General features: G+C 39.4%; 1 protein-coding gene across 1 annotated transcript; it reads left to right on the forward strand.

The window, feature by feature from the left end:
- Nucleotides 1–578: 578 nt before the first annotated feature.
- LOC124395397 lies at nt 579–12,836 on the forward strand. The gene is made up of 16 exons (XM_046863849.1): nt 579–614; nt 725–797; nt 898–1,052; nt 1,156–1,277; nt 4,165–4,226; nt 4,326–4,421; nt 4,521–4,675; nt 4,780–4,901; nt 10,199–10,260; nt 10,349–10,446; nt 10,553–10,598; nt 11,284–11,462; nt 11,549–11,670; nt 11,761–11,822; nt 11,912–12,182; nt 12,385–12,836. Exons 3-16 carry the CDS (start codon nt 911–913, stop codon nt 12,478–12,480), a joined length of 1,635 nt encoding a protein of 544 aa, XP_046719805.1. The 5' UTR covers nt 579–614; nt 725–797; nt 898–910; the 3' UTR covers nt 12,481–12,836.
- The last annotated feature ends 224 nt before the right edge of the window (nt 12,837–13,060 follow it).

The raw sequence follows: 13,060 nt of genomic DNA on the forward strand, positions 1-13,060 counted from the left end.
ATTGGCAGAACCAGCTTTAATTTTACCAGTCGGAGCTCGCCACGCCCGATGCCTCAGTGTCCAAGCGGCGTCGAGTGCCAATCAATGTTCTAGAGGAGCAGTGGTCCTCTTTTGAGCATTTTCCCCTAAACGAGTCCCTGCTTCACCAACACATACTGGTACAGTGACTGTAACATTGCTGCAGCTGGCTCGGTTCGTTTGTCAATCTCACACTCTCTTGTACCATAACATGGGAATGCTATCTGCATCCATTAATTAAAGAGTTACTAATTTTGGAAGAGGTATTAAAGCAGAATTTAAATCGTGAGATTCTTTGTCATTTAACTCTAAACATTTGACTTTCTCTAGCTAAACACACTGCTCAATGCACCTAATGCAGATCCATTTACACCCAAGTCCTCCAACTACACGTAAGTCCGAAGCAGCACAGATTTCTGAATTGATAATAGTTTGTCTACTGCTTTTGCACAGTTGTGGGTATGAACACCATTTCATATTCAGCTTTTTGAAATAGATTATCAGGAAAGCAGATTGGAGGTGAAATTGAGTACAGCTTTCAAAATGGAGATACTAAAATCCAGTCAACTATCTCAGTGAGCTCCAGAAACAAAGCGGTAAGATGCGCTCCACAATCTTCCTTTTGGATTGTTGTATTATTGGTGCTGAGTGAGATTGAATGGCTTTTGAAATTCTTTTACATTTCAATGAATCCTGTTTCGAGTAGGTATTTATACATCAGGTCCTCCATCAACTTCAAGCGTTCCACTGTTGTCTTCTACAGCCACTCCAAAAACAACGTAAGATTATTTCAGACCTGTATAAGTAAATGGAGATATCAGTCATGGTTGTGAAATTTTGCCTGAAAAGATTAACAATCATTATGCTTTGTGTCTTCAGTACTGGTTCAGCTATGGTGCAGGCCAGAGTGGTCTTCAACTCCTTCACTCCGGTTCCCAGTGAGAGTTTGGCCCTCAGTGCCATCACATCGTTGCTGAGTTCTCGATTCACAAATCTCACTGATACCCTAAAAGTGCTGAATGTGACATACCAGAGTCCGTTTTTTTTCAGACACTTATTGCAACAGCTGTTCACATTACTGTCCCTGCCACCTGAGATCTATAGAATGCTAATAAATACTGTTTTATTTTTGTACAGGAATTTCAAACACCTCCTATGCACTGATCTTCGAAATCAGCCTCAGTAATATTAGCATTCCGGAGAACCCTGAAATTTGGAATGACACCTACACTCAAGTGGAAAACGCCATCAATAATGTTGTGAGTGTCCATGTGCAGTGCTCTTTATGTTGGCTGTAAGAATTAATGTCTCTTGCACAAGATCTGGATTCATTGTTCCCTAGTAAATTAAGAGTAAAACTCTCATAACAAAGCTGACTTGAAGAGATTTTTGCATAACAATCTATATTCTTTTGATCAGGGACCAATCCAGCATACAATGCAGTCAAACCATGCGATATCATGACAGTATACCTAAAATTGAGAAACTTTAAATGAGATACACAGATGCCTCTCTCTCTCTCTCTCTCTCTCTCTCTCTCTCTCTATATATATATATATATATATATATATATATATATATATATATATTTATTTAAATCCATTTTTATTTTATTCCCTGTTCTATTCTATTTGTGGTCAGAGTCTCAGAACCTCATAATTTTTCATTTAGAATATGTATTTATGAAAAATTCGAAATATGTAAAAGTTAAGGATACTATTAATATGTTAAATATTTCAAACAAACGGGGCACCTCCAACTAGCTCTGCCTTACTCCCTGTCAAGCTCAACCCCTTTTATGCTTGTTTTGAAAAGGTAAACATAGTGCCCATGCTTAAAACAGAGCTATTACCAGGTGAGGAGTCACTCACACTCTCCACCTCTGTAAGTGTGTGCTACCCTGAGCTGTCATGGTTGCGGAGTGACGGAAGCAAAAAACGGAGTTGTGAGAAGCAGGTTTTAATGAAGAAACACAGAATCGTAAAGTAAACCAAAAAATTTACAGAAAGCAGAAAGTCCTTCGGAAAGGAAGACCTGTGCGGTCTCAGAGGGATAGAGATCGCAGCAGTGTTCACGGGCATGTGGATATCCAAGTGAAGAGTACTTAGGATAATGGGGATAGACTACGTGTGTGTGTGTAGAGTCAAGGGACGGCGTGGCAGGCTGTTCCCTGACATGGGCAGCGTGAATGCATGGAAACCTTACGGTATCCCTTGCCAAGTACTCAGAGCATGTGCGGAGCAGCTGGTTGAAGTCTTTACTGACATCTTCAATCTGTCCTTGTACCCGGGCAACTGTGCCCACCTGCATCATGTCTGCTACCATTGTGGCAGTGACAAAACACTCAGCTGCAACAGAACTTTCGTCCCGTTGCACTCACCTCTGTCATTGCAAAATACTTGAAAGACTGGTCCTTACCCATCTTAAAGCCTGTGCCACCCACTCTAGAACCATACCAATTTGTCTATTGCCCAAATAGGTCAACTAAGGACACCATTTCCATGGTACTGCATTCTGCCCTGACTCACCTGCACAATGTCAGTATGTTGTTTGTTGAGTTCAGCTCAGCCTTTAATACAGTTATTCCTTCCAAGCGAAGCCTAAAGCTGAAACAGCTTGGCATCAGCACACATCTCTGTAACTAGACCCTGTACTTCCTTACGAACAGACCACAGTCTGTTAAACTGAAAACCCCATCACCTCCTCCAGTCTCACCCTCAGAAATGTGTTTCTTCAGGGATGTGTATTGTCTCCTCTCCTATAATTCCTTTTAACCCATGACTACATATCTGCCTATTCAATTAAATCAAATTCATGTTTATTTGTATTTGCCCTTTTAACAATGAACATTGTCTCAAAGCAGCTTTACACAGATAATGTGGTGCTAAAAATGAATAAGATTTTTTTATAAGTGTAAGTTTGTCCCTAATGAACAAGCCAGTAGACTGTTGCAAGAAAAATCTCCCCGAGATGGCATAAGGAAGAAACCTTGAGAGGAACCAGTGTCAAGAGGGAACCTCATCCTCATCTGGGTTGCACCGAATGTCCATTTATTGCAAATAAATGATGATGTGGGGAACAGTGATGGTGATCAGAAGCAAACTGTCAGTTTAGCAGACTGTTGACATTAACTAGAGTCCAAATAGATCCTCAGAGCTCACGTTCTTACTCCGGAATTTAATAGAACCACCCAAGGCGTTGATTAGAAACAGTCAATCTCGCTAAGCAGGCAATCACAATAAATCTCCTAGTCACACCAACAGAGCTGCTATTGAACATGTACCCAGATTTAAGTTCCTTGGAGTTCACATCTCTGAGGATCTCACCTGGTCCCTGAACTCTTCTATCCTGATCAGAAATGCACAACAGCGCCTGTATATTCCAAAGAGACCTAAAAAGTCCCATCTGTGCTACAGGATACTGGAGAACTTGTGTGGTAGAGCAGCTGCACTCAGCTTCCCACCTTGGAGAACATTTACAATAAGCACTGTCTGCAAAGGGTGAGGGGCATCATCAAAGATACCTCTCACCCCAACCACTGACTATTCTCCCATCAGGTAGAGCTGCAGGTGACTTAAAGCCACAAAAACGAATCAGGAATAGCTTTTTTCCCATGAACAGCTGATCAGCATACAATGCTAACAATGCACTACTGCGTTGTCACTTTCTGAGTATTTTGCACTGCTTTGCCCATGCATAACTATGATTATTATTGTACTACTCTATTTTCCACTCATATTTATTCTGTATATACTGTAACATACTGTACATATATCATGCCATTTCTTTGCTAAGTTATAATGCATTATTATTATTACTATTACTATTATATATATATATATATATATATATATATATATATATATATATATATATATATATATATATATATATATATATATATATATATATTTATGTATACCATATATTATTACCTACTACACTTTCTGTATATGAATCACTCACTTTATTTATCATACTGCTATTTCATGTAAATAGGCCACTTATGCACTTCTGGTTAGATGCTAACTGCATTTTATTGGCTCTGTACATGAACCTTGCACAATGACAAAGTTTTATCTAATCAAACTAAATATAATATAATATAAAAATACCCTTAATATGTTAAATATTTACATTCACCAGCTAAACACACTTCTCAATGCACCTGGCGCAGATCTGTTTGCAGCCATCTCCTCCAACTTCATGTAAGTTGAAAGTGTCATTGACTTATGTTTTGAGAATATTTCTTGTATGGATTATGCATTGTTTGTGTTATGAAGACCATCTTTCTTATTTTTGCACAGGAGTTTAGATAACTTACTTGAAGGTGACATGGAGTACAGCTTCCAAGCTGGTGATTCTTATATTCCAATCAGTTTCCTCAGTCAGCTAAGCCTTATGTATGCAAAGCATCCATCATGTACATTTTATGAAATTGTAAGTGTTTTGAAAAAATAATTCACAGTAAATTTAACCTGTATAACACATTTCTTTTGCAGAACTGGTTCAGCTGTGGTCCAGGCAAAACTGATGTTTAACTCCTCCTTTTTGGCTCTCAGTGAAAATCTGGTCTTCAGTGCTATAACATATCTGCTGAACACTCGAATCAGAAATTTTGGTGACACAGTAAATGTCTTGAACTTCACTTATGAGAGTATGATTTCTGTATTTATTATACTACCCTGCAAATATACACATAATTGTCCTATCCATTTAATATTTAAGACCATTCTATTAAACATTTTCTTTATTCCACAGATAGTTCAGACACATCCTGTGCAATCATATTCACAATCAGCATCAGTGGAATCCACATGCCAGAGAACCCTGATCTCAGGAATGACACCTACAACCAAGTGGCAAGCATCATCAATAATGTAGTAAGTGAACGTAACACTTGTTTAATTGCAATTATAGCAAACCTCACTTTGTGAGAAAAGAACTCTCCTAGTAATAAATACTATTATTTCTGTCAGAGTTGTTATAAATGGATAATATCAAAAGAGTGCACAACCTATTAACTAAAGCATGGTAAAACCAGTCTGGGGAGAAAAACTTGAGAGGAAGGAGGGAAAACTTTAATTGAGCTTATAGTTTTTTTCTGTTCTAGCCTTCTGTGTGTGTGTGTGTGTGTGTCTTGCAAGTTCTACCAAACTGTATCATACTCTACCTCTTTCATTGGTTAAAGGGGACAAAAAACAATACAAAGAGAAACAAATAAACAGACTGGTGGTAATGAGACATATTTCAGAATCATTACTATTCCTTATTGTAAAGTAATTCACTTAAACCATCTGCACCCCTACTCTGTCAAACACTTTGAAACTGAATAGTGACAGTGTAGTAACCTAAACACAGATTATTATGTATGGTTATTTTGATGTAATTTTTAAAGGACACATTGTGATCAGAGTGTAAGCAGGTGTAGTGAGTTTGCTCTGCGTTGTGTGCGTTTTTAAATAAAAAGTCTCCACACGTTGGTACAATCGTCATATGATTTACTCCCAGCTTCTGTGTTCTCTCATCACTGTATTGAAACAACACACCATCAGACAATAAATAGAGAATCTCTGGTCTAGCCGTGCCTCTCATCGCTATCACATTCCGCAAAAGAGAGTACAATATACATTGACAATTTCTATAAAAACTATAATAACAATATAACATTAAAAGAAAGGAAAATACAGAAAAATAAAAATACTATAATGATCCATTTACATACCTGTATTGAAAAGTAAGGGCGGCCATTACAAGAAATAATTCTACAAATAACTATACACGTAACTGTAAATCAAGAGGAAAATGAACAAATATTCATAGTTAACACCGAAATTTCTTAACCGAATAGTATTTAACAATATTCTAATACTTTTTCCTGAATAGCTGATAAATCGTACTGCTCATCGCTATTACATTCCGCGAAAGAGAGAGGGCGCACGGAAATGACGTCAGCTCTACCTTCGCGCTTACACGTGAAAGCTTGCATGACAGCACTTCATATTATACCTGTGACCACATGACTGTGCATCACTCATGCAATCTCCAATACAAATTTCAAAATAAATAAAGAAAACCCACACCTTAATACCACTGATTAATCATAACTCCAATAATCTAGTGTGACACCATTACTCTTGCCACACAGGGACTCCTGCGAGAATTTTTTTAAAAATCTTAAATAAAAATTCAAGACAGATGGTAGGGCATACATGAAGTAGCTCAGGAGACCTGAAATGCCACCCACTCCAACTTTTATTACATTTGGCATTTATCAAGAGGTAGAATTACAATTATCTAAATTAAACAGCTCAGCAGTTCAGAGTTATATGGCCATGCTCAAGGGCTCAGAATAGTCAGTTTGGTCAAGCTGAGACTTGAACTTATGATCAGATGGTCAATATCTTAACTGTTGAGCAACCACTTCCTGTCAAAAACCTGAAAAAATATGTGAGTATGTGTGGGGGATGGGGATCGGTCCTTTACCTTATAAAAACCTATTCATAAAAATCTTGACTAAAGCAATGTTTTCAACCTAAACTTGAACACTGTTCAAGTTTAAGTTCAAGTTTAAGTTCAAAAGTGAACACTGATGGCCTCCTTCCTCAGGACAGTGTGTACTTCTTGATCCAAGACCAGAGCCTGCTCGGTCCCCACCATAGTGGGATGAACCCCTACAAAGCGGGGTGGTTGAGACCCGAATTGAATCGAATAGCCTCATTCTACAGTGTGCAGGACCCACAGAGACACATCCGCAGAGCTTCCATCTTGCCTCTCTCTTCTCTTGAGACTGATGTCTGGTATGCCCTGTTGTGGCCCTAGGAACCTTGAAGAAGGCAGCAAGTTCTGAGCAAGTTCTGCTGGACCACTACGATACCGGGTGGAAACTGAGAAGGATGCTTGTTGGAGCTGGCTGTGCCCTGAAACACATTCCGTGGCAGGGTTAACGGACCAGGTCCCTAAAGGAGCCGGGACAGGGCGGGCACCAAGTAGTGTGGTCCAGCGTGCCTCCTTTATGGCCAAACTCCAAGAACGTTCTATGACAAAACTTTTTGGTCAAAGCCTTCCAATTGAAAATCACAGTCCTCGGATCAGCCACTTCCTGGGGCTTCAACAGGATCCCTGACCAGGGGAGTGCATGATGCAATGCTTCATTTCTGAGGTTCCAGATTGGAGGTGCTGGGTTGAACTTGGAATTGCGCCTGCTGAGCAGCCCCATGAGAGTGTCGTGGAAGGTACCGCTGTAACGCTGACGCTTGTTTTTTCCCTCCTGAAACCTCTCAACCACTGCGTTAATGGAATTGCCGAAGAGGCCAATGGGCATAAGGGGGCATCCAGCAGTATGGCACTATCTTTGTCGGAAATGTCAAGGGCCTTTTGGTGGCTCTTTAGTGGATCTGAGTGCCAGATCCGCCTCCTGTCTGACTTTGTCCGTCAACCTGTCCATCCCCCTGCAAACAGGAAAGGGCTCAGAGCCGTTTCTTGATGCATTTCGTTCCTATTGCACACTTTACTGCTGTCACACTGTCCTCATACAAGTCCTGCACCACCCTCACATACTTCTCTGACACACCTGACTTCCTCATACAATACCACAACTCCTCTCTCCACCCTGTCATACACTTTCTCTAAATCCACAAACACACAATGCAACTCCTTCTGACCTTCTCTTTACTTCTCTTTCAATATTCTCAAAGCAAATATTGCATCCATAGTGCTCTTCGGCATAAAACCATTCTTTTCTCTCAGCCTGGCTTTCACTACTCTTTCCCATAAATTAATGATGTGACTGATCAACTTTATTTCCCTGTAGTTACTGCAGATCTGCAGATCTCCCTTGTTCTTAAAAATCGGTACCAGCACACTCCTTCTCCATTCCTCAGGCATCCTCTCACCTTCCAAAATCTTGTTAAACTATCTGGTTAAAAACTCCACTTCTATGTCTCCTAAACATCTCCACGCTTCTACCATCTCTTTCTGTCATTTTCCTCATTCATCAGCTGCTCAAAATACTCCCTTCACCTTCTCAACACACTCTCCTCACTAGTCAACACATTTCCATCTCCATCCTTTATTGCTTTAACTTGCAGCACATCCTTCCCAGCTCGGTTTCTCTGCCTGGATAATCAGTACAAATCCTTTTCTCCTTCCTTAGTGTCCAACTTCTCATGCAGCTCCTCAGATGTCTTTGGCTTTTGCCACATCCCTCTTTACCTGTTGCCACATCTTCTTGTACTCCTGGCTACTTTTCTCATCACTCTGTCGATCCCAATCCTGTTTCACCAACATCTTTCCCCTTGTGCTCTCCTGCACTTTATCAATTCACCACTATGTCTCTGTCTTTCTTTCTATTTAAAGATGCCATACCAAGTACCTTTCTAACTGTCTCACTTATCACTTCTGCGGTAGTTGCCCAATCATCCAGCACCTCTTCACCACCACCGAGCCCCTGTCTGACCTCTTCCCCGAACCTCACACTACAGTCTTCCTCCTTCAGTTTCCACCATCTTATTCTTCTTTCAGTCCTCACTCTCCTCTTCTTCTTCTTCACGCCATTCTACAGACCACCATCCGATGCTGTCTAGTTACACTGTCCCCTGCCAACACCTTACAGTCTCCAATCTCCTTCAGGTTGCATCTCCTACATAGAACATTGTCCACCTGTGTGCACCTTCCTCCACTCTTATACGTCACCCTATGATCCTCCTTCCTCTTAAAATAAGTGTTCACCACTGCCATTTCCATCCTTTTAGCATTTACACATCCTTCCACATTCCTCTCCTTAAGACCATACCTACCCATCAACTCCTCATCCCCTCTGTCCCCTTTACCAACATGCACATTGAAGTCTGCCCCAATCACTAATCTTTCATTCCTAGGTTCACTCTCCACCACTTCATCTAACTCATATGCTTCACTCACTTGTGGAGCAAAGGTACTGATGACATTTATCATCACCGCTTTAACTTCCAGCTTCACGTTCATCATGTTCAATCCATGGTGTGGATTTCTTTTTTTTATCCACACCATGATAGAACAGTTTAAACACCTTCAATGTTCCTGGTCTTACTCCCTTTCCACTTGGTGGTCTGAACACACAACATATCGTCTCTAGGTTACAACCGTAACCCTAGGTACCCGAGGGAATGAGACGCTGCGTTGAAACGCTATGGGAGCACCCCTGCGTGACCACGCTCTGAACCACGTGTGTAATCTGACCAATAGGCGTTTGGAACGTGACGTCATCAGCGGGCGATGACGCGTAAACAGGAAGCTACAAATGGCTGTTAGATGGACAAGACGCTAGCTCCTGCGAGAGAAGGTAAGCGCCGCATGGATGCAGGTAGTGTGGAGACGCAGCGTCTCGTTCCCTTGGGCCACACTCCGGGTGGAGTGAGCTCGAACCCCGAGCAGTGGGTGGAGGCCAGAGGGCTCGTGAGCCGACACAATCGCATCCACTACCCATCTGCTCAAAGACTGCTTATTGGCCGGGAAACCTTTCCTGTTAGGGCCATAGCAGACAAGCAGCTGCTCCGACTTCCTCCACGGACTCGTCCTGCGACTTCCTCGCACTGGACACAGTCGGTGCTGTCGCTCCTGTTCGGGGGCTGTAAATGGAGGAGGGCAGAATGCCTGTAACACGACAGGACGTGAGGGAGCGGAAGGCACCTTAGGTACGTACCCAGGTTTCCGATAGAGAAACGATGTGGCCATGCCAGGGGCAAACTCCAGGCGAGACGGGGCCACGGACAGAGCCTGCAGATCCCCAATCCTCTTCAGGGAGGAAATCGCCAAGAGGAAGGTGGTCTTAATAGACAGAAACCTAAGGGCCACATCGGCTAATGGCTCAAAGGGGGGCTCAGATAGAGCTGCCAACACAACTGCCAGATCCCAGACAGGCACTCTGGGTCGCATCCTGGGCCTCAGCCTCCGGGTGCTGCGGAGGAAACATGTCACCAGTGGGTGCCTACCCAGCGACTGCCCCGCAGGCGGGGAGCCATATGCTGCGGACACGTAAACCTTCAGGGTCGAAGGGGTTAACCCTGCAGCAAATTGTTCCTGTAGAAACTCCAGAACCTAACCGATCGGGCAGTGAATCCAATAATGTTTTTCTAGATATTTATTAGCCTCAGGTAAATTGTGCTATGTACTTTAAACCCATATACTTTTTTTTTATTAGCTTAACCTAATCCTGGCTGAGCCAATGAATTCTTCTTTGCATCCTCAAGAAGCCGAATTCATGTAAGTAACAAATACATTTTTTAAACTCAAATTTGGTTAACTTAACTCTGCATTTTAAAATCCTAATGCTGAATGTTATGATTTACAGGAGCATATTTAATCTGAGTGTGGGGAAAATGCTGTACAGTTTCCAAGAGGAAAACATTACAAAATTAACCAACTTTATCAATCTTTTAAATGCATATGGTATATTTATTTTAAACTTTATGAATGCATATGATTGAAATTACTGTGTATTTTACATATGAATTTGACCTGCAGTATTTGTATAATCTAGATCTTGTTTTTGTAGGTATGGCAGCAAACATCTCTGCAGCGAGCACTTCACCTCCATCTTTGTAAGTGCTTTTATTCTTAATGTAATTTCACTATGCATTGTGTCATTAAAAGTTACTGGCAATAATTTATTACATTTGAGTGCAGATTTTGAAATGATGTAGAAACAAATTATTTCTGAGAAACAAAACGTGTGCATTAGGTTAAAATGAGCAAACTAATAATGTGCTGAAACTGTGATAAAACAACAGATATAGATCAACATATATACACTATAGATTTACATACAGTATATACATTGAACATCAATACTATAACCCATGTAATATCAAAAGGTTCATGCTTGTCCTATTGTTTTTTTTATACTGAGATTATTTATTGCTCGTATTTGCACTACTTTGCTCATGTAATAATTCATGAATTATTTGTTTCTGAAGTAAAATCTTTACATTTTCAGGTTGTTACAATATTATATTTAAGTTTACTCACACAATTCAAGCAGATATGAGTTTAATTGTTTAAAGAATCAAAACACATTAATAAAACATTCCAGTAAAATTTTAATGTGCACAGTTTTACAATTTGATTTGACCAGGTACATCTATAATGAGTAAAATATGTATATCCATATTTATTTTGACATAAATTCTAAATAGTTGACTTTTAATTAGTAGTAGTATACTTATTTTTCCTCATTCATGTGCACATGTTGTTGAGTAACCACATCTTACTCCTCTCCTGTTTCAGAATGGGAACTGTTTTGATTTATATCCGTCTTGTTTTTAAAAACTTGACCAATGTTCCGAGTCAGGCTGATGTTATTAAAGCTGCCAATGCTTTACTGGATTCAAGTGTCAGATTAGCACGAGATACTGAAACTGTAAAAGTGTTTAATCCTGTCAGCATACAGGATGTCACCTATCAGAGTAAGTTTCTCCTATCTGATTTATTTTAAATAATATTATGAATAAATAACATTACAACATTTATAAGCCTCGCATTTTCATTCTAGAATTGGGCAATAACTCATACATTATCGGCTTTGGATTTGCAATTATGAATGTAAGCATTGCTTTGAACACTGATCTACGGAACGATACATATGATTTAATCCAAAATACAATCAACGGCCTGGTGAGTATGGCCTGCCTTGTACTCTAGCTTGCAAATTAAAAATTATCTTAATGGTTACAGGTGTATCTAAACTTTACATTTTATATTCAGCTTAACAGAATTCTGAATTCCCCAAATTCTAAACCATTTATCTTCCCACGAGCAAACTATATGTAAGTTGGTACTCAAACCTTCTTTTGAATACATTTAATTTAAAATGTAATAATTTAAATATTTAATACATTTTGTCTTTTTCTTTTAGGGGTAATTCTACCATGATTGTAGCTGATTCAGAATATGTCTTTTCACAAGGTGGTTCAGATGGGCTGAGATTTGAACCAAGTGGATTTCTTGCTCAGATACTCATAGTTAGTGGCCTGAGTGACCCACCCTCTCCTACCTTAGCACCCATTACCATTGTGACGGAGTTTTTACCAATCTCAGTTGAGGGAGGGCTTCCAGAATGGGCACTGGCCATCATTATCCCCTGCACTGTAGCTATAATACTTATACCATGCTGGATTTTAATCTGTGTAAGTCCAATGTAACTGATCAGAATTTAATTTATAAATAATAATTAATATGTATAAATAGTTTGTTTATAAATGTCAAAGATTTTTATTATGTACAATTATACATTAGATAAAATATGTAACAAAATTACAGCTTTATCACAAATCAAAATCTTCTACTTAATGTCAGTTTCTTTTTCTTCTTTTTTAATATCTTTCTCAGTGTCTGCTGTGTGGCTGTTGTGCTGCCTTAAGGAGACGTTACAGTCGAAGAAGGTCCTACAATGTACAGTACACAACACGGAATGGACTCTTTTAAAAGACAGACTAAAAGATGCCAGCCTGCACCCCAGCCCCCTGAAAAAAAGAGAAAAACACAAATTACTAATAGATCTAAAAACAAAAACATATAGAGAGTATAATTTATATATGTAACTGATTTATACTTTCCATTTTAATTAATTATTTCTACAAAATCAGTACATTTTCCAAATCTTTGTAAACACATATACTATGAAAACATGTATTTTTCTAGGCACTTGTGACAATAATTAAAAATTACATTCAAGGCCCTATGGAAAATTTCATTTGAGGCCCCTTACAAACACACACACACACACACACACACACACACAGTCACATACCCTGGCCTTCTTTCTTCCACAAACAAATAAAAAACACTTGAAACAAATATAATTTCTAAACTTTTTATTTATACAAAATGTTATTAGTACTTTTATATATTTATTTAGATTTGCATATAAATTTAACTTTGACTAAGGTCAGTACTAACCAAGAAAAAAAGAAAATATGAAAGGTCAACTGGACCAGCTTTTCTTCTTTTTGCTGTTTCATTTACAAATGTTTACTTTTTTTGTATTTTAAAAGTCAGCTGGTAA

This window comes from Silurus meridionalis, chromosome 2, assembly GCF_014805685.1.
Source record: "Silurus meridionalis isolate SWU-2019-XX chromosome 2, ASM1480568v1, whole genome shotgun sequence".
Lineage (NCBI taxonomy): Eukaryota > Metazoa > Chordata > Actinopteri > Siluriformes > Siluridae > Silurus > Silurus meridionalis.

Excerpts from the sequence above, each read along its gene's own strand:
- LOC124395397 (XM_046863849.1), top strand. The coding sequence starts at position 911 with ATGGTGCAGGCCAGAGTGGTCTTCAACTCCTTCACTCCGGTTCCCAGT. Across the intron at positions 4,676-4,779 it reads CTTGAACTTCACTTATGAGA|ATAGTTCAGACACATCCTGT; the intron begins GTATGATTTCTG and ends TTTATTCCACAG. Across the intron at positions 11,463-11,548 it reads ACAGGATGTCACCTATCAGA|AATTGGGCAATAACTCATAC; the intron begins GTAAGTTTCTCC and ends TTTTCATTCTAG.